Genomic DNA, 23,136 nt, shown 5'->3' with positions numbered 1-23,136 from the left:
TGGCACACCTCTTCCAAAAATATTTAGTAATCATTAATAGCATTTGCCCGTATTATAAACAAGCCATCAAAATGTACACATCACCCAAATGCTGGTTTGGGTGGCGTGTATATTATATATATATATATACACACACACACACACACACACACACACACACACACACACACACACACACACACACACACATCTAGAACCCCTGAAGAAGCTGACTGGTGAAGCAGCGTCTCCCAGAAGCAGACAGAGTGAAGGAGGAATCTCCCATCGGGGACTCCGAGAGCCACCCGGAGTCTGACAATGTGATCGCGAGGGCGGAGCCCGTGAGACGCGAGGAGTTTAGTGTCCAGAGAGATCCTGTGTGTTTCTCAGAGCGCGATACTTTTTAAACTGATGTACGTGCATTACTTTTTTATGAGCCAATAAATGTGAGGATCTACACTACGTCTACATTTAGGATTCTCTGAGAGGTCGATTAAGAAGCACTAGAGAACAGAGACCGCAACTGCCCAACCGTACCAATTCCTGACCGGAACTCACAGTACCAGTTCCATTCTATATGGAGACACGCTATAGTTAAAGAAAACCCGATGTGAGTTGAAGACTTATCACCAGAGAGAGTGTGTAATTGCAAGGACGTACTACTCTATGTTCTTTTCCTTGTCTCCCTTTTTTTTTCTTTCCGGTTCCTATTTTTGCACCTAGGTATATTTGAATGTGAACATATATATTAGGCTGCGGTCCCAGTAATGACTACAGCGCACGTCTCGGCGTGCGCTGTGCGATTAAACTCCGCCCCCCAGTACCTCCGGTCCCAGTTGCTACCCTGACGCGCAATTTCCTCCTGCTCTGCACGACAGCTTTTTAGAGAGGCAGGGGAAATTGAGTTTACTCCTAGCGACAGAGGCGTGGCCACGCCCCCACCGGCGGTTCACCCAATGAGGGCGAACCAGCCGCGTGACGTGATGGCCACGCCCCCGCAAATCCCCGACCACGCCCCCTCCCGTCGCAAGCTCCCTCTCTCCCCTCAGACCGCAGTTAGCACTGTGCACGCGCAGCCCCCCCGCTGGGCGCGCGTGTCACAGTCATGACTGGGACTGCAGCCTTATACACGTATAAGTGCTGGCACTCCTAGTTTAATGCTGAAAGTATATGGATTCAACGTTTCAGTTCCCGTTGGAATCTTTCTCAAGAACGGGAACCGAAACGTCGAATCAATACATTGTCAACATTAAACTTGGAGTGACAGCACTTCCGTTTGTTTATATGTATACACCTCCCGGATGTGTCATAGCAGGAGCAATGAACAATAAGATGTAATGCTGCACACCACGAAAATCAATCAAAGATACTTGCAATTACCGGTGCTACTGGTTCAGGGAAACCCGTCTAAAAAAAATCCTAAACTTGAATAAGAATAGATGATCCAGGGCACTGCGGATTTATCAAAGGATTAATTATGTCAGAACAGCACTGTTCTGACATAATAAATCCTTTGAAAAATCCACAGTGCCCTGGATCATCTATTCTTATTCATAGCAGGAGCACCCATTGTGTTTATTTATATGTGTGTGTATATATAAATGTGTGTATATATATATATATATATATGTATGTATATATATATATATATATATATATGTATATATATATATATATATATATATATATAAAAATACACATGTATGTATGTATATATATATATATATATATATATATACACATGTATGTGTATATATATATATATATATATATATATATATACACACATGTATGTGTGTGTGTGTGTGTGTGTGTGTGTGTGTGTGTGTGTGTGTGTGTGTGTGTGTGTGTGTGTGTGTATATATATATGCAGAGTCTGAGCTGGAGGGACAACAATTGGAGTTTAAAAAAAATGGGGGGAGAGGAATTCAGACCAGGGTTCTGTGTAGCCCAAGATAGGTATGCAAGTGTAGCAATCAAGCACCTTTAAAAAGCTAGTGCTTGATGTGGGGATGAGGTGTTCCCTGCAGAATCAGGAGGAAAAATCTGGTTTGGAAGAGTCCCTGTAGCAGTAAGCAGGGGAAGACTGTGGGTGAGGTTTCCAGGACCTGGTGGAGAAATTAGTTTGTTTTTGGCAGGTAAGGCAGACCAGCACTAGGATCTCAGTCAGTGCCTCCAATAAAACATTAAAAGTCATACTCCTGGGTCCCGACTACTGATTACTCCTAACACCTGTGTTATCAACGCAGACTAACATAAAAAGAGGTGATGGAAGGGTGCCCGAGAGTCTGCCTTGTCACAATATACATGTATTGTATAAATACCCATTAGGTTACCTTGGGTATATAGTGTACTAGGCTGGCATACCGCTATGTTGTACCAGTCAATTCAGTTCCAGTGGCATAACACGATTAGATTACCTGTGCGTGCTGAGTAGAGTATACTAAGTTGGTATACTGAAGTTAGCCACCCCTGGTCTAGATGGAGACCTGGGATGACTAACTCCAGTCCTCAAGGGCCAACAACATACCAGGTTTTAAGGCTATCACTGTTTCAGCACAGGTGGCTCAATCAGTGGCACAGATGTTGACTGAGCGACTCATTGAACCACCTGTGCTGAAGCAGGGATAGCCCTAAAACCTGACCTGCTGTTGGCCCTTGAGGACTGGAGTTGGCCATTCCTAATCTAGACTGTACCTGTATACCCGTCAATTTAGTTCTAGTTGGGCTAACAATGGCTGCACTTGCACAAACAATGTACTACATTTACTGAAATACTTTCTCTAGTGACTTAGTGTTATTATTGTTTAGTATTCCCCAAGAGGGATACTCTAAGATAAATCTTACAGTTTGAGCCATCTTTCAAGCTACCCTTGATTTACACTGTTTTGTTTTTGGTCATTTAGATTTTGTTCAAATGTGAAGTAAAGGCTTATTGTCAAATGACAATTGTGTATATTTGGGACTCTAGGACAGCAGGTCTAAGGCAGTGTCAGACCCTTTGCCTTCATCATGTGCTCTATTCCAATGCATTGACCTGGGTGATACCCATATAAACAGTAGAACGCAGCAATTGAACGCTAGACCACCTGTGGATGTGAACACACGAGGACGCTCTAAGTGGCCTTATTGGTTTCCCGGTAGGAGCTTTAAAAACTGGCACCAAAAATTATAAGTATATCAGGAAAGGGGAGGGGTCCCACGAACTAAAAACAACTCAATTCAGTTCCCGGAGGACATGCCCCGTTTCCATTATGTCAAATAATTAAAAGAAAAATGTGCGCAGCCGGAACTGCCGCTTTAAATATTGCTTATGCAAAAACAGAACTGCTGCACAGTTTAATACCATCCACTGTCAAAAATACACTTTTTACAAGAAGTGAAAATAATATGTTTATCTGTGTAATACTTATGCATATTTAAATAAAATAATAGAGCAGAAGATTTGGTTGCCTTAAAATTTCCAGGGATTTTTTTTACTCCTTTCTCTCTGTGATCTGCAACGCTAGGTAGAGGGGAAGGAAGGAAGGCAATGCACAGCTCACCGGTAAGGAAACCAAACGGCAAGCAATGAAAAACAAACTTTATTCCTCAAAAACGGATCGATACATGTCTATGGCAACTCTGACGCGTTTCGTACCAGACGGGGTACTTTGTCAGAGTATTCAGCCATACACCTAATGATCTTTAAGTTCCCTCCTCTGTTCCCCAATAGGACGGTAAGGCAGCCAATAGCTTGTAATAAATACCCCCTGTGGGGTGAAGGTGCAAGCTGAATCTAATCTAAATACAAGAGGAGGGCAAATGAAGATCTATAGTGGATAGAAAAACATAACAGACATAACCCCTTCCTGCACCTTGCAACGCTAGGTAGACATTTGTATTTGTTACTTCAATGCACAAGATACTTACACAACCTCCAGCCGCTATTTCAGCAAGCAGTGGAATGGAGCCATCTTTCTGAGTACACTTGTCTCTGACCAAATCATTAACCTGTATAAAGAATAAATAAATACATATTAAGATGGCTAAACAAAATCAGTGCATACAGAGAACTTTCATTGTATCACTGTTTCTCTTTCCAAACCTTTGGAAGGACTGCTATTTGAAATCACAGGTTTCATCCAGGATATACTTGAAAACGAGAGGTAACTCTCAATGTATTACTTCCTGGTAAAACATTGTTTAAATAAATAAATAGCAAACACACTTTATAATGTGGAACACAACAGGTGTTCCCAGCACTCCAAATAAAAACTATCATAGTTTTTATTTGGAGTGCTGGGAACACCTGTTCCATATTTCGTCTGGGAGGGATTAGGGGTCTCTCCATTGTTCCCGCACACCCATCATTCAAATACAGCCTCAACATCTTCTTTAGGAAGTGCTGCCTATACCACATACTTTCTATACTTTATAATGTGTTTTACGACCAAGAAAAAGGTTGATTCTTAGCAAAGTTGCCCTGCATACTGCTCTAGCACCATAAGACTATAAATAGTTATTTATTTCAGATGACAGAAAGTACTACCAAACATTTTCCAAAAACTTTCCCCCCACTGATTCTTCTTCTTTCTGTATTCTATCCCAATTGCAGATGATTGTTATAAATATATACACCAGGGAGAACAATATGGGTGCCAGGGTCGGCCTAACTCCAGCAGACAATAGTCGGAGGTATTGTTGCAGCCGTATTATTTTTCTCAGCATTAACAAGCCCCAAAAAATTAAAAAAATGTTATCTCTGAAATCTGGGTGTCCCCGGGACTACTTTCATTCCATCTACTGTCAGAGGCCCCAGCAAAGGATTACATGCCCCTCACAGCACAAAAAAGAAATACGTTTTTATTCTTCTGTCATATATTTACCGTGAGTTTGATGGCCTTTTCAGGTGCGACGCCTACAAGTTGTGGTAGTAGACCTGCACAGAACATACAATAACAAACAAGTTTTAGGGAGATTTGAAATATTTGTAATCAATTATTATGAAAATATATATTGACAGTAGCAGGGACCTCTTTACCTCCTGTATGTGATCTAATATTTGAAATCACTGGGGTCTTATTCACTATAGTCTCCTGGCTGAAAAACTGGGGCAAGGTCGATGTAAAAACAACCTCGTATTTATCAAAGTAAAATAATTCCAAGTGATTTTTTTTTAAATATATATATATATATAAAAATATGTGCAATTATTTTGTACGGGCCATAGGGTTGCCAGGTGTCCAGTATTGAACCGGACTGTCCTGTATTTGGATACTCTGTCCAGTAAAAAATGAGAGGTAATACTGGACATGTATGTGTCCAGTATTACCTCTCTGGACATAGAGACGACCGGCTTGGGGGGCCAGGAGATTTCCCCGAGCAGGGAGAGAGCAGGGCTGTTTCTAGGGGGCTGGGCAGCTTCCTCCATCAAGACTGGCTCCATTACCCAGCAGCAGCCAATCAGGAGGAAGTGCCAGGAGCCTGGGGGTGGGGCCAAGGAGAGGAGGAGACAGCATGGAGCAGAGAGAGGTGACAGTGGTGTGAGTGTCTCGAACGCATTGCACCTTTCACCATTGTGTCCAGTATTTTTGGAGAAGCCACCTGGCAACCCTAGTTGTACCCGTTTTGCAGCCGAGACTTCAGTAAACACTTTAATCTCCTACTGTACAGTGTCACAGAATGTGTTGGCTCCTTGTGCAAAACAGATATTAATAATAAATAAAATATTTGCCCTTATACGCATCTCTGAAAGGAAAATATGCTGTGAACCAAGAAGTCATCCAATTAGAAAAAGGAAATGTTCATTCTTTATTATGCATGTCTATGATAAAAACCCAGCAAGTGCTTAATCCTAGTGCAACAATGTTATATAGAGATATCTTATTTAAAAGTTCTGCATTTATTTAAAAGAAAAGAAAGACATGTTAAGGATGTGACCCCTTTTAATCAACCAACAAACAAGACAGTTCCTAATGGATTTCATAGGGTGTACAGAACTTTCAAAATCTCACGTCACTTTTTCCTGCGTATACTCACTCCATTACAAAGTATCACAACTTACAACAAACCTGCTCTCAAAATGCATGTATCATACATAGCACAGTGTGTGAGATGGCTGTTAACAAACCAGGAGAATAGAGATCGGTATGAGTCCAGGAACAAAGCACCCTCAGCTCACCAGGTATGAAGGAAATAAAAACTTTAATTTAACTACATAAAAACGAAAAAAGACAAACAAAATACAAGAAAAACAACCTCCTACGCGTTTCAGGGTCTAAAAGCCCTTTCTCCTTGAGAAGGGGCTTTTAGAGCCTGAAACGCGTAGGAGGTTGTTTTTCTTTATTTCCTTCATACCTGGTGAGCTGAGGGTGCTTTGTTCCTGGACTCTGCAGTCTCATACCGATCTCTATTCTCCTGTATACCGCCTGCTGATTGGAGAGACGCACTGAGGTGATGATGAGGGCACGCTATATGGGATTCTTTGCCACATTGTGATCACTCGCGGAACTAGCGGAGCGAGGGGAGCGTTCCCGGACGGACCGGAAGTAGGTGCACATACCACCGGCACTCGGGAGCTCCACTTGAAAAGTGTGCGAGAAGGAAGTAGCAGCAGAATCGGACACCACGACGCCTACGCCCAAGAAAAAACGGACGGATATGCAGCATTAACGGAGTGCTACACTAGGGATCTACAGAGGTGATATATCTTTCCTCTGTTTTATGCCTATCCCAGGTAGCGTTGTCCATTGGAACTCCTACTCTGCACATTTCTGTCTTTGGTTTCTTCTCCAAGCAACATATGCCGAATCCCACGTTTGAATTTTCCCTCATGTGCTAACCACAGTTGTCCTATATATTATTGACATTATTACATATATTCTTTGGCTCTCCGTTTTGAGCAGCTTTTTTTGGCTGTTAACAAACCAGGGCCATTCTTAAATGTATAGATCCAATTCATAAGGACTGTAGCACACACATGAAGCAGGGATGTGATTTATCCGCAATGCCTTGTATAATTACTGAAATCATTCAAGTTTAATTTCTATCCAACATTTGTTGGCTTTTTTTTGTCTTCTTTCCGTTAATTAACTTTTTTATTCTTGATTTTCCAATGCCTGGTGTTGAACAAGTTTACCCCTTCGCGTGCCGCAGGTCTGGCGTGCACCAGCGTGCCACCAGACATCTGGGTCATGACTGCTCCAGAAGCAATCACATGATACCACTGGCGCCCGGGTGCCGCAAATGAAAATCGAGGGGGCTCCTCTTCTGTTTGTGCTTGCCGGTCTGCCCGTGTGGTCAGCCTGATTACCCCTTAGAAAACGAGCAAGGGCTCCAGCATGCCGTACCAGGTTCTGCATAAAGACTCTGTAAAGGTTAAAGAAGCAGTTGATCTCACTTAGCAATATTTTTTGCTCTTATGTTACATAAAGGACGGAAGCAAACTGTAACCCAGGGTGCAAAACTGCTACTTCTTCATCATTCGGCTTAAGGCTCATGGACCAGCTATGTCCTGGTGCTAAAAAGAACGCACTCTCGTGCTCTTGTTTAAATTAGCAGTGGTCAACATTTCGGTCCATTACCTTGGACCTTTCCCAAGTCTCGAATATACAAGACTTGGGAAAGGTCCAAGGTAATGGACCAAAACGTTGACCACTGCTAATTAAACAATTAAACAAAAAACACAAGAGTGTGTTCTTCTTTATTATACATGTACAGCATGGATCCTTCCATGCCACAGTCAGCAGCCATGGCAGAATACCTTATTACTTGAAGTACTCCTTTTATTTTTGATCAGCTAAAGAGGGAACACGAGCCACTAGCAGTCAGTCAGCACATGGAATAGTATGCATCAAAGTGACGTTCTTCTCAATAATCGCTAGCAAAGATGCAACAGTAGCCATTTTTATATCCCTTTTGGAGTGGGAAATCACAAATTAATTGTGCCTGAACTGGGTCTGGTTGCAAGAATTTAGCTTAAAAAATTCCTGTGTGGTGGGCATTGCTGCTTTAACACTAGACAGCTGATATCAGCAGGTTTGGTAGGTATATAGCATATAGTTTGTACATGTTATTTTAGCAAAGTGAAATAAAATTCTATGTTCTTAGCTTTATAAATTAACCAACGGTATACCTCCTCTAGCCTTCCCCCTCCCCCTTTGGGGACTACTAATTAGTGTAAAGGGTTAACAGCCTTAATGTGTTAACCGGGTGGGTTAACTCTGGTATTGCCCTTCTCCCCCACTCCCCACATGTGATGTAGGACGTCTGGTGAATAGTGATGAAAAATATAAATAGCCGGCACTCCAGAGAACTTGGTTAAAAACATGAGAAATGTATTAAGTAATTTAATTACTGCTGCTTGCTGGGGACGTCTGAGCAGCCGTGGCAGCTGACTACTTAGATACATGTGAGTACTCCTTTCAAATATAACATGGTTACCAGTGATGTCATCATAGGGAGATAGAAGAGAATATATAACTCCACCCAATGTTCTAGAATCAGGTTCCTTGGAGTTTCAGTTAAGAGTGCTTCACCATGACTCATGTATATATTCTAAAGTGTACAGTTATGTGTAATAATGTCCTGTCACAATTTATTGTTCTCAGTTAAGTTACGTGCCCTATATAGTTAAGAGCCCATAGTAATAGCCCGAGCTTGTTCTCATGCAGGAAGAGGAGTGATCCCCAAAACAACTATAAATGGCGCTATGGAACAGTTCACTGCAAAGTGCAACAAAATTGAAAGGTTGAAACCAGGCTTCTGCTGATAATGCTTTGGGATATATGTCTGCACAGCAGTCGGGAATCTCTCCTCAGACCGCAGGGATGATCATATAAGAGAAAAAATAAACACAAACAAATATACAGTATATAGTGAAATACCTCAGGGATAGGGTACAATAGGCAGATAAAAACCATTTGGAGCCAGGAGTGGGGAGGTATATAAATGGCTGTTTTAAAAAGATAGCACCAAGTGTTAAAGATTTTTTCTTGGTGTACCAAAAATTCTAATTGATTAGGTAGGTACAAAAATATAATAAAGATAGAATGAAAACAAAACTTCCATGGCAAAAAAAAAATTTTACATCACGACGACTGGTTAAAATTAGAATCCTACTCACAACAACGTGCTGGTTCGTAAGCAAGAGGTAGTGGAGTTGGTAATGAGTCCCGGCTGGTCTTCCTGATGCGCTGCCAACGTGCTGCTTCGTGCGCTTCTTCTTCTTGCCGGTCGCAAGTGTGGATCGGCCTCTCTGGATGACATCACTCTAAACCCATGAGGAAGCGACGCCAAGTCGTGAAACGCGTAGGGTGAAGGGTTAATACAGGAGATTCAGAGATTCCCCAGCTGAAGCCAGAGAAATGCGTGCCGTCATCCAAAGAGGCTGATCCACACTTGCGACCGAGGAGGAGAAGAACAAGCACACGGAGCAGCACGTCTGCAGCATACCTGGCAGACCAGCCGGGACTCAATATCAACTCCGCTACCCCCTGCTTAGCTGCTTATGACCTAACACGCTGTCGTGAGCAGGATTCTAATTTTAACCAGTCGTCGTGATGTAAAAAAAAAATTGTAATGAGTTTTGTTTAAAGTCTATCTTTTTTTGTACCTACCTAATCAATTAGCATTTTTGGTACACCACGAGAAATTCTTTAATACTAACACATTGGTGCTACACTGTTTAAAACAGCCTCAATCCACTCAAGGCTCTAAGTGTCCTTTATCTGTCTATTATTACCCTATCCCTAACGCATTTCACTATGTGTTTGTGTTTATTTTTTCTCTTACAGTATATGATCATCTCTGCAGTCTGAGGAGAGATTTCCTACTGCTGCGCAGACAGAGATCCCAAAGGACTATCAGCAGGAGCCTGGTTTCAACATTTCAACAGATGTTGAAGTGAATAAAGATGTTTCTGACATTTTACTTCAAGGACAGCAGCAATATTGTGTCCTGGGTTTTCTCCTGATGGCCCCAAGGTGTGTGGATCTTAAATAACCCGTTTGTAAAGAGTGCTGTGCTTCTAACAACAGGGACTATTTCTATGCATTGATCGCTCCATGTTTTAATGGTGAAGCACATTTAGGCATAAGTCCAGAAATAGACATAAACAGCTTTGCAAAGCCCCAGCACCTCTGAGTTGGAGCCGTGGTTTTCAACCTGCGTTCTGTGGAATCCTGGGCTTCGGTGAAAGGCTATCGAGTAGGGGGGACTGCTGCTTCAAGGGGTTCCACGACGACACAATATATTTATATCCCTTGAGTGTCGAGGATATTTGTACCTCTGAATGCTGAAGAAATTTGTGTTTATGGTGTAATAACGATACAATTTACCATATAAACCTAAACAACTCATGCTGAACCTACGGATTATATATCTACCAATGTTTTCATGTTGTTTTCTCACATATTACTGACATTTCTGTCCAAATGCTAAAAATTAATGTAGTTAATATGAACTTGTGTAAATCCTCCGGTCAATGTCACACTTACACGTCTTCTTACACGTGACAGTCACGTAACCCCATTCGTGCACCTTACGGATCCTCAAGAAAGAAGCCGTGGCTGGCGCCCATGTAGTGGGGCCGTCGGAGTCGCAGGAGAAGCCCCTGAATGACGCTTACGGTCTAGGACATTTGGTCGTGCCGTTTCGCCAAGACCAAATGACTGTCGGTGCTTGGCCACAACTTACCCCACTGCCGGGACCTGTCGCTGACCGCTGCTTTGTTGCTAAGTGCCTAAGCTTAACACTTACCCTAAGAGCCCCTAGCCTAAACCCTTACCCTAAATGCCTCTACCCTAACCACTAAACCCCCTAGAGTTAACCCCTACCCCAACCACTAAAACACCTAAAGTTAACTGTCATGGGAGAGGGGGTTTGGCCTGGTATTAAAGGGGTTACACCCCATTTGGCCACCCCCTGCTCTCACTTGGAGAGCAAGGGGTTAACTGGACTGCGGTCCAGTAAAGTGTTTTTACCCTGCTTCAGCAACCAAATGTATATTCCCCTGTAAATGTGTATTGTTCCCATTCCAGTGTTTGCAACAACACATACACTGGAATTGATGCGGGAGGGAAAGGGTTAATGTTAATTCAGTGTTTATAGCCCTTTGTTCCATTTTCCCGCCTTTTCAGGCTCCATTTTGCAGCTCTCCATAGGTCGCCATTGCAGCCCAATGCAACCTTATGGAGATTCCGGCGATTTGGGCCCGTTTCGGTAGAAGACCTGCAGGTGGCGCCCGAGAGGAGGAGCGGCGGTTCCCCATTGTAAGTCAATGGAGCCATTCATTTCAATGGAGATTCCTCGACGCCGACCTCCAGGAACGGGTTGGCAGCCATCCAAACCACAGACCGCAGAAGCGGATACATTTTTTTAAAAAGAGCTTTTATCACACTAGTTCAAGGTCAAACACAATTGGCGTGGGAAACTTAGGTTCTAGGGCACCCAGGAATAAAATTCTTTTTGCCCCTAGATCCTTGGAAACCCCACACTCGACCACCACCGGGTCCGAGGATTAAGGACCCCCGTAAAGGGCCGCGCCATTGACTCTAATGGCGGAGCGGAGGTCCCATTGAATCCCATGGCGGCACTGGCCCATGCATTTCTTATGGCGGCGCCGCCGCCATGTTGATTCCAATGGGGGAAAGCCGCGTGGGGTTAAAACGGCTAAGTCCGAAAGTGTAAAATGTGAAAGCCCATATCTCCGGTTCTGTGAGGACCAGAGGGCTGGGATTTGGGTCGCATGTAGTCGCTGTTCCGGCATGACTGCATGGCCATTTCCAGCCCTGTCCGAACAACCAGACGGAGTATGGGCAACTGTGAAAAATTGTGGTTTTCCTATAGACTTCAATGGCGGAGTTGCTCCATTGAAAGACTATAGCGGCGGAGCCCATTGACTTCAACGGCGGAGTTGCTCCATTGAAAGCCTATAGCGGTGGAGCCCATTGATTTCAATGGGAGAGTGAAAAGCAGAGATTTATTTTAGCTATGGCGGAGAATCTGGCATTAAAGTTAATAGGGGATTTTAACTTGTTTTTTGTATCTCCGGTTCTGGGGGTCGTGGAACGCTGAAACTTGGCCACTATTGCAAAGGTCCGCCGGCATGAGGACCTGGCAAAATTCAGCCCGCTCAAACCCACAGAACGGATTATTTTAATATGTGAAGATATTAAAGAAGGAATTATATTTTGGGTCTGGTATAAAAACTCAGAGCCCATATGTTATGTTAATGCTCAGGGAGGGAGACAAGTGGTCTACAATAAAACCCCTGGTCAAAGACTCCCCCACCCTGCTTGTGTATGCGAGCACAACAGAAAGAAGGACGTGGGTACTTGAGGATAAGTGTTATAAGTCACACCCTAGGACAAAGGGTTTCCTGGCCAAGTAGACATTCAGGCGCCGGGCTTGTGGGCGGGAGGCTAGGGAAATAAGCCCCTGATTAGAATAATACCCACCCAGTGGGCAGGTATTACGGGGCCCCTCAGGTGAGGTGGCAAGGAGAGATTGGGTGCAGGTAATTGTTCTCCAATGACCTGCACTCAATGATAAGGTATAGGACTGGAATTACATATCAACCAGTGTCAGTCCTATGCTTGTGTTGTTCGTGTTTTCGTGACTTCAAGTTTACCAACTATTTGATGCCTGATGAATTACTAATCCTGTTTCCTGATTACTTCATCATCCCCATTCCTGAGTAAGTGTCTATATTTTGCCTGTTATTTGTATATCTTGAGTTCACCTTCTTTAAGGAATAAACTCTATTTATTATATCTAAGTAGTGTTCAATTCAACCCAGATATTTGGGTGTGCATTATTATAACCTATCACTAGCTACCGTGACATTAACCCCCTACCCCAAACTCTAAAACCTCTATAGTTAACCCCTACCCCAACCACTAAAACCCCTAAAGTTAACCCCCTACCCCATCCACTAAAACCTCTAAAGTTAACCCCCTAACCTAACCCCCCAAAAAACTAAGCCCATATACCCCGACCGCTAAAATGGAGAGGGTCCCTCTGCAGCCGAACATCGGCGGTCATTTGGTCGCAGTGAAACGGTCGGTGACCAAATGTCCCATTCCGGGCCGGCTGTTGCCCACCAGTGTCTTAAAGGGTTGAACCCCACTTAGAGCTCTAGGGTTAGAGCACTAGTTTATGAGCACGGAGATAATGAATCCTCATGTGGAAAATGTAAATATTGCAGTACAGTAAGTAACAATACTGAGGGTTGTTACACAATTGCAGCCACTGAATCTCCTTTTAACCCCATTGTTCGCAGAGGGACTAGCAATGCATTACAGCACAACGTATTGTTTACATCAGGTGCTTATAAAAGAACAGAGCACTTTATTGCTGAACACACTAATTGAGGATCATGATGTTTGTGTGCCATCAACCTCGTTGCCATCTACCACAATAGGCTAATGGGATGTGAGTGTGAAGAGCACACAAAAAGATCCCCAATAAGGCGCACCGCAGGTCTGCAGTGCGCCTTATTGGGGATCTTTTTGTGTGCTCTTCACACTCACATCCCGTTAGCCTACGTATCTATCCCTGGCAGCACGCGACCTCATTCATCCACCTAGGGGTTTGAGCGAGGCACCACAATCTCACATCTACCACAATATAAAGCGAAAGGACCAAAAATACATTCGATTTGGAGTTTCTGGACAACATAAAATGTATTGTACGTTCCTAAAATGAGTGAGAATTAGTTAAGGCTGATTATGCTAACACAGCAATCTCGTCTAATCCTTTTTTTTATACTTGAGTTTGTTATAATCATTAAACCAAGCTGAACGTTGATATTTCTAGCTTCGGGGACTCCCTGCTTCTAAAGCGGTAACTATCTTGGGAACTGGGAGGTCCCCGGAGTCAAAAACAGCCTGGTTTACCTCCGGAGGACCTACCTGTTCTGTAATCCTTTGGGTGCCCTTGAGACCTAGTTACTATGTCATGGGAAAAAAGAAGAGATCGATGCTGCAGCCACTCAAGAGGACAGGGACTCACCAGGATAGTTTAAAAACAGGAAATATTTATTTAAACTACATGAAGGGAACACTCAGGACAAACGAGAATGAGAAACCTCCTCCCACGCGTTTCGGGCATAGACTGCCCTTTCTCAAGGAGTATTACGTTAGCAGTGGGAGGAAGCTATTTAAACCTCCTATGTCATGGGTTCTGGCTCTCCAGGGTAAGTCATAACGTTGCTGCTCGTTTTTTCTAGGGGAGTCCCATTGCTCCGAACGCGATCTTTAATGAAGTGGAATGGAAGGAGGGCGACTCCTCCCCATCTGTCAACAGTGTCTGAGCGCTTCGGAGAAGGCAGTCACATGATGGCGAGTGCCCCTCCGGTACTCTGCAGATACTCTGCAGTTGGTAGTAGCAGCATTGAAATGTGTTTAAATTCAGCAGGTCACAAACAAGGGGCTACGCTATTTACGCCCATTTAAAGGTTTATCATCCATTTTGGCAGTGAGAACATCTGTTATCTCTTATTCTTTCGCTACTAAGGTTTTTAAATAAAAAGAGTAGCTGCAGTCTATATCACATCATATTACGCCAGGGGTTCTCGACTCCAGTCCTCAAGATCCCCCAACAGGTCAGGTTTTCCGGATATCCCTGTTTCAGCACAAGTGGCTCAATATGAAGCTGGGATATCCTTAAAACTCACCTGTTGGAGGGTCTTGAGGACTAGAGTTGAGCACCTCTGTATTACGCCATAGGGCTGTTCCACTCCTAGTTATTAGTCCTATACCCGACAATGAGACCGTTCTTTTTTCGTTTTTTTAAATTAACAGTTTATATGAAGAGGACAAGTAAACGAACATACATATATAAAACATACCATACAAAGAGAAAAAAAACATGCTGCTTTATCATTTCTGCATTATGCTTAGCGATTTAAGGATATACATAACTGGATACAGCATTCGGCTAGATTCACAATAGAGTGCTAAGATTTTGCACAACTTTACTCCCATTCATATGAATGGGATCTGATGGGTGCTAAAGCTAGTGCCGGTTTATGGATCTGAGTTAATATTGAAGGCGCTGTGTCATTGTATCAGACAAAAGCTTAGGATGTATCACACACATGTTTTCCTAGCCATCAGCATGAGGATGTGTTGTTGTTGTCTTTGCATGTGTGGTCATATCCTAGAAGCTTCCCCATGCGTATTAGGAGGTTTAAAATGATTATGTTTGCTGGGTGAGCTTGCCAAAACAATTATGGATTCTGGATTATGTGTAGGAGGATTGATGCCGCTACTGCTGGTTTTAGCATTTCTCCCGCCCCAAGGTTACCTATTGACAGCATGTGAATAAAACGTTTCATATTTTGCAGTCAAGAAGTTTTCCTCCATAAGAATGTGAGACGGAACACAGACGGAATTAGGGTCATAGGAAAAGGTTATGACCGTAAAGCAGGGCTCGTCAACTGGACCCCTGAGGGCCACATTCGGCCCCAGTAGGGCCATGATGTGGCCCTGGGAATGTTAGCTTCTGCAAGTTTCAAACCAGTTGCTTAAGTTCAATTATTCACAGTGAAACTCACTTGTAAGTTAAGGTGATATAAATATACAGTATATGGTTATAAACGCTTGAAATACATCATGCTGAAATCTAATACTTTTTAAGTGTTTTAAATGGATCTAAAATGACATTACACTGTGGCCCTTCCACTCCTAACTGTTTTCTGATCCGGACCCTTTGGAGAACTACTAGAAAAGCTCCCGTCTAAAGACTTTAACAGGTATATTTATAACACTTATTTAGGGGTCATCAAAAATGACCCACGCAAAGAAAAGGTACAATAAAGCCTGCAGATCAATAACACAGTTATACCTTTCTTATTTTCTATTCAGCACAACAGATTTTTTTGAGTTGCACCTTTTGCACGAAAATAAGAAAGGTATAACTGTGTTATTGATCTGCAGGCTTTATTGTACGATTTCTTTGCGTGGGTCATTTTGGATGACCCCTAAATAAGCGTTATAAATATACCTGTAAAAGGCTTTCCACGGGGGATTTTCTAGTAGTTCTCCAAAGGGTCCGGATCAGAAAACAGTAAGGAGTGGAAGGGCCACAGTGTAATGTCATTTTAGATCCATTTAAAAGACTTTAAAATGATTAGATTTCAACATGGTATATTTCAAGCATTTATAACCAGATACTGTACATTTAAATCTCATTAACTTACAAGTGAATTTCAATGTGAATAGTTGAACTTAAAAGCAACTGGTTTGAAACTAGCAGAAGCCGACAGGTCATGGCGTGCTGCTGTAATGGTGCTGTTATTGTCAACCTTAACAGAAGGTCAGCAAGCCTCACTTGGATTGTAAGCTCTTCGGGGAAGGACCTCCCTTAGCCTGATGTTGTCATTTGCCTGTCGCACCTATCCCCATTGTTTGTACTTTATTTACCTTGTATTGTACATTTTGTAAAGCGCTGCGTAAACTGTGGCGCTACATAAATGCAATTATACAAACACAGAAAGCCTCTTATTGATTGCAGAAGATGAGTCCCCTCTGCTCTCGCTGAGTTCTGGCTCCAGTTTAACACCGGCATAAAACTAGAGGGCGCTCTCATTCATTATTATTATTATGAATAATAAAGCTGCTAGTCGTCAACTTCACTTCGTTGAGGACCAAGTGGCAGCATTTTTAACTGAGAAACAGTACACACATTTTGAAAAATTGATATTCTTTTCCCCGCTCTGAAAGTGGGAATAAATACCCATCACTGATGTGTCCGGACCAGGATATAAGAGGGATGATACTTCTTTTATAACATTTACCAGAAGGAACCCAACCAATAACTAATGCAACAGCCTTCGTTTCCAGCCCCCTGTCTGTAATTTAAAAGGCTTCTGTGCCGTGGAAAGGTAGTTATTAAGTGCAAGGGGAGTTGAAGAGAATACAAAGAGACTATTCCTCCCACCCTGGTTCTAAAAGAACACCCACTGTAAATTGTGAGACAAGACAGCGAGCATCAGCACTCCCCTTTTTGTCTTCTATGGGGAGACGAACGCCTTCGGTACTACAGGGACCTTCAGCTCATTGTAAAGCCCCTTGTGCACTGACGTGGTTCATTGGATATGTGTAGCTACGATCTTGGAGTTGACCAACTTGGACATTAAAGCAGCAATCCCCTTCATTGCTCACCCTTCCTTTCTTGTGGGGTATCCTTGTGTTAAGCCAGGAAGAAACTCTCCAAGTTCCAGGTACATGTTATTTAAGAAGAGGGCGTTTTCCCTCTTTCAAGATAGCTACTGTATGGCTACGGCCCCAATCCTGCCTGGCGGCGCGTGCAGAGACTACAGCCGCGATCGGTGGTCTGTAGGGGAGCTCAAGGGGAGCGCACGGGGGCTAGGCCAAGACGGGGGGCACGGCATTGACCGTGAATATCTGCTCTACCATTGGCGGCGCGCCGACACCTGACCACGTCGCGGCACTTGTCTTCCCTGCTTGCGTACGCGTCACAGCACTTTGCGCGACCATACACACACTGCCACTGGGGCCTGTCCTGTAGAGGGCTGTTTTGTGGTGTGTGGCGCGCACGCAGTAGTGCGCGCCGCTGTGACCACCAGGGACTCAGCCTAAAGCTTCATGCCAGTGAGCAATCAGTAATGCGGGCCTTACAAAAACTATTTTAAATTACTGCAAATGCTGCTACTCAGGATTTAAATGTCTATGTACAGGGAACCGCGTGGTAAGAAACTGCTTAAAAGATCTCTCCAACGCATAGCTCCTTTAGATCCTTGGAAGTTATTGTGCCACAAATATTTTTAAGGTACAATATGTTATATTTTACAGAGCACAAACTGGAGAAGACGTTCTGTACTCATTAATAATAACATAACTCCTTTATATTTAAGCTTAAAGATGCCATCTGTATGGTAAATACATAACTCCTGGTATAATGCTCCCACACTATTCATCGAAATAATTAATTTACACACACTTAGCAGTAGTAGTTAAACCCCTTTCCTGTCAGAGCGGCCAACAAAGCATTGGTAACGGTAGAACGGAGCGTTTCAAAGCGAATTCACCTTTAGAATACGGTTTCCAAGCAGTAATGGATAAATATGCCGGTGCCGGCCTGGGAAATATGTAGGCAACATGCAGGCGAAAAGTTATTTTGTTGCAACTCACGTCATGTCTATGACGTGAATGTATTCATTCTGGCTGTGCCACTTTCGGATATGTCTGCGGTGAGATGAGGGATTTAGGGAGTTAATGGGAGGCGTTAGGGGGAAGTGACATTTGCATTATTGGTGCAGGTCTATATATTAAGAAATGTGCGGCTTGCGTTACCGTTCTTGACGAATTTCTGCGTTCGTTTTCTCCGTCACCTTAAAGCTAGCGTAAGTCTTTCTTTACAGTAGAATACTGTGGCATCATGCACCAACTTCTACAACAGTAGAAATACTCTTAATAATGATGTTTTAGACAGGGAAAAAAAAATCAAATTGTTGATACATAGACCCCACTGTTTCCAAACAGTAATTAATTAGAGAACCAGTATGATAACATATTATTATTACATTATTTTCCCCAAGAGTGGTATTTGCAAAGAACATCTCCTTTTCTTTTAAGGGATTTAAACTGTATATGTAAATAACCCTTTATAATGATTGGTAATTGGCGCTTTGAAAATATATCAGAAAAAGTGTTTAATCCACTCACCTCTGTAAAGGCCAAAGAAGCCCTCATAACGCACCACCTTCTTAAAACAGTCAAAGCTGTTTTTGTACATCAGCTCGCCAACGAATGAGGATCGCTGGTTCTGCATACGGGTCTTTACAAGGTCAATGGGGTAGACGGCTGTAGCTCCCACAGCTAGAAATGAGAATATAAATACAAAGGGCACTTGAGAAGCAGGTGCTGTTTATAGGAGGACAAACTGGAGCAAGCTTCAAGTGCATAACTATATTCAATACTGCTACAGAACTATGTTTTGCTGTAGCAAACCGTCAACAATACTATCATGCTGGGCCCTTCTCTGGTCCGTAATCATGTGACTATATGGTAACCTGTCCTACTCCCTCTTATCCATGATAATGTCCCATATCTGCTGCATTTGCTTCTTATTGGTAAACAGTGCAGATAGGAATACATGCAACAGTAGTATATTTTGTAGCTATTTTCACTGAAGCATGTTCTTTCTCATATGATCTGTAATACAGAAACACAACACTGACAAACAAGAGTGACCCTTTTATTGCAGGATGGGCTTACACCTCCAATGCCGAGTAACAGACTATTAAAGTCTGCAACTTGCTATTTTTGCTTTACAATAAAAACACAAAAACAAAGTGCAGTGTAATAGTGAAATGAAACCGGTTATTGGTACCATCACTAACATCTAGGCTAATAACCAGTATTTATCAAACTAAATGCATTTGCAGCAACCAGTAGTCTGTATTTCCAAATTAAGTAGGTAATACAATTAATAAAAGTGCTATAATGTATTTGATATAATCACACTTTAAATGTGTTTTGCTGCTAGGAGGGGCCATAGTACATCAGAGGAATGCGCTGCTGATAGCAAGGAAAGGGTTAACAGCCCACAAAATGATCGAGATCGAACATAACACAGTTAATCATATAAAATGATTATTATTTGTGAATTAGAACATCCATTAGGGTTGACCAACTCCACCTCTGACACACGCATGCAGGGAGTGACGCTGTGTGACGGCTTTCTGCAGACACACACAAGTCTGAATGACGAGTCAGGTCTTGCTTGACCAACATCAAAGCTCTATTTTAAATGCATGGTATGCATAACTAAAGCTCTGCTTTTAACCCTGGCGATGCGCTGAAAACAAAGAATATTTTACCTACATCTGAATGTGACCTGCAGTTCTTGCATTTAAAACATGTGTTATTTACATTATTGGCCATCTTTTGGTATAGGGGTAATTTTGGATTAAACAGTGTTAGATTGATCTCCGGTCTCCTCGCATAGTTTTAATGTCTTTGCTATATTTACCCATCTACGTTAGTTTGCAATTCGAGGACTGTCCACAAAGGGTTTACATTTATTATGGATGTCAATTGTAAACTGGAATCCTTTGGGGGTTTCTAAAGATTTACTTCTATTTACAATCCTGTTTCTACTCATCTACCTGAATTACAATTTACAGCTCGAAATACTGAAGAATCCTTTGCTATCCATACAATGTCATCTGATGTATTCACATACAACGTACTAGTAATTTCAGTTTTCATACACAATTCACATCTAGAAACATTGCGGAACCTCCCCCATCCGTTTTAGACGTGGCATTATAACTCCTACAGTGCCAGTGGGGGCAGCAGCAAGGCACTGCAGAGACCTGTCAGTTGGCAGACCCACTAGCACTTAATTGGTAAAATTGCTAATTTCCTTAAAATAAAGGTGTTTTTTTCAACTAAATCTCAACTGATGTATCCACTCATCCATCGTTTCCTTTGTTCATTTTTACTATCAAGGAACAAATTACGTCTAAGAAATACCATGGGTCAAAAATGGCCCCAATTAAAGTAAACTAGTGGTTTGCTACATTGATTCAATTTTATCTTCCTTTTTATTCTGTAAAATCTCTTTGTTTTCTTCCCTTTCATCTTATACTTTCTTTTCCTTGTATCGGTGCCATCAAGCATAATTAATGTTAGCGCTCAGTACTGTATCCGGAAGTACTATGTTATTAAGGAAGGTTTGCCCTGAAGACTGTCTGGAGCCAGAGGTACCACTGCTGTACTGGCGGGTCTTCTGATCATAGGCAAAAATAAAGAGCACTTCACATAGCCCTCCAGTTCCTGCTCTTTAGAACAATGCACTGCACCTTAGCTGATCTGTGCTTGTCTACTGAGATAATATTACTATAACCCGACCTTGAAAACAGAGCACAGACATATCACTCACCTCCAGCAACTGCACCCAAAGAGAATCTGTAGCCAGACTCAGCAATCTGGAGCCAGATAGGTCTTCCCATATCGTTGTAAGATTGCTATGGAAAGAAATTGTAAAAGTTTATGGGAACGAGGGAAATAAAGAGGAGTTACTGTAACAAGTTTGTGATACAATTGTGTAGATTAATTTTTCCTTTAGTCTAAATGAGTGATTTTTGATATAAATATTGCTTACGTACATTATTATAGAAGACACCTGGTTTAAAAGGAAATATAAAGCATACAGTACCAAAAAATAGATATATATCTTATTTGCTTGCCAAGCTTTACGTGACCCAAATAATACTATAACCAGTGTTCGACAAACCTATACATTTGCTCGCCCCGGGCAAGTGGATTTAACCCCATGGCGAGTAAATATTGGCCCAAGCAGCACACGTTTGGTACTAGGTGGCGAGTAGATTTTTTTGTGTGGCGAGTAGATTTTTTGGTGATTTGTCAACCACTGACTATAACTATACTATTTGCCCCTTTTACTGCTTTGCAATGCATTGCAGACCTCTCGAGCAGCAAAGCGGTTAAGGACCCATATCCACTTAACATATTTTGTTGCAATGATCATTGCAGAATAAAACATTTTTTTCCCCCCAGAGTTTGAGAACCCACAAAATCATGTTTTGATTTCACAATAATGTATTTGGGCTGAGGGTTGGTAATTTATTGGCTTTTTGGACACAATCAACACATACTGTATCGAACATGATGATATCAGTGACATTTGATTGACGTGTCACATTGAAAGGAGAATGCTTTGTAACTTGGTCAGGATAGATCTACTGATTATCAGCCCCTGGCTGCCTGTTGTAAACTTCTGCCTCGGTGTGCATAAATGCAATCGCGGGTCTTTGGAACCATAAAGAAATCAGCACAGGATCGAGCCTTTTCTTACAATGGATGTCAGTCAGGTTTGTTTTTTTCTGGTGTCTTGAGGCAGGAGAACACAAACACTGGCATATGAGTAGCAGACAGATACTGTATGCAACGTTTCAGTAGATTTGTGAATGTTACCTTGTTGCAAAGTGCATATGTAAAACCAAGTTAAGCATCACTACGGATGGGAACGTTCGTTGGTTTGAAATCTGAACTTTAGAGTCGACATTCGATTTGGCGTCGAGCTGTTTTAATTTTTTTCTATTTGAGCGAAATTCCAGCCAAAACCCAAGAAACTCTCATCCTCAAGTTTGTTTTTGCTGTTGCCTTCATTATTTTGGTGGGGTTTTGCTTTTTTTTTATAAAATTGTCAAACAATTCAAACATTGAAACAATTTGACCAAAATGTATATTTTTTCCCATTTTTAAAAAAAATCAAAACAAAAATTCGTTGAGTTTTGGCAAAACTATAGAGTAGCCTAAAAACATGTTTAGAACCACAAACAAAACCCGAGAAATGTTGAGAACCAAAACATATTACCGGATGATAGTTCAACTGCTCAATCCCTGTGTGTCTAAGATATGAAAGAATCGTCTAACTGGCCATAAATTCATACCTTATGTAAAAACAATGTGTTGAATAAAACCTTTCTATAAAACTTCAACTTTGATGTTCTGTTGTTGCTCATTGGAAATTTATACCAGAAAATAGAACATGTAACCAACCAGTTTAGGAACAAGATTGTGACCTTAATTCTATTTTATGGAAGAGACTTGTGTAATGATAGTGGAGGTCCACGGCAAGCCATAATTCTGCATGCACCTATTTCCCTGACTAATGAAAGGGGGATGGGGGGGGTGGGGAGGGGGGTGTACTTAACCTGCAAATCATTGTCAGAGCATGACTTAAAGAATAATATAAATGGTGCTTTATATCAACATTTCTTTAAGTGCAAAGCTAGTGCCATTCTGGGCAATAAAAGGCAAATGTTCTATTTTTAGGATTTGTTGGTGCAGTATTTAGCCTTTTGACATAGACCACTTAAGTCAATTTTCTCATCAACTATGAGCTTAGAAATGAAAGCAACAATCCTGACCCATCATTTTTAGCCCTCTCCACTCCCCATCCCCGATTTTTTTTTTTTCTTATTGGATTGGAACTGGGAGGTTCACCGGAGCTGAACGGCACTATTCAGCACCAGAGACTCCCTGTTTCATGAGGTACGTACCAGTGAAGCTATCAGTTTTTAAACGCTCTCCAGGGGAAACTAAATGGCCACCAATCTTGAAGGGTCCACTGGGCCATTGCAGCTTGATATTAGTCGGCCATTTAAAGAACTTT

At 42.1% G+C, this 23,136-nt stretch overlaps 1 protein-coding gene across 1 annotated transcript in view; it reads right to left on the bottom strand.

The window, feature by feature from the left end:
• SLC25A12 (solute carrier family 25 member 12) overlaps nt 1–23,136 on the bottom strand; it is a 113,378-nt gene that overhangs the window by 32,082 nt on the left and 58,160 nt on the right. The window contains exons 10-13 of the mRNA XM_075609078.1: nt 20,878–20,962; nt 18,654–18,806; nt 4,848–4,900; nt 3,892–3,972 (exon numbers count right to left, since the gene is read on the bottom strand). Coding sequence (XP_075465193.1) covers nt 3,892–3,972; nt 4,848–4,900; nt 18,654–18,806; nt 20,878–20,962 — 372 coding nt within the window. The remainder of the gene's footprint in view (nt 1–3,891; nt 3,973–4,847; nt 4,901–18,653; nt 18,807–20,877; nt 20,963–23,136) is intronic.

The sequence above is a fragment of the Ascaphus truei genome, chromosome 7 (genome assembly GCF_040206685.1).
Source record: "Ascaphus truei isolate aAscTru1 chromosome 7, aAscTru1.hap1, whole genome shotgun sequence".
Lineage (NCBI taxonomy): Eukaryota > Metazoa > Chordata > Amphibia > Anura > Ascaphidae > Ascaphus > Ascaphus truei.
The sequence above is the reverse complement of the archived record's forward strand: the minus strand, read 5'-3'. Positions and strand labels throughout refer to the sequence as shown.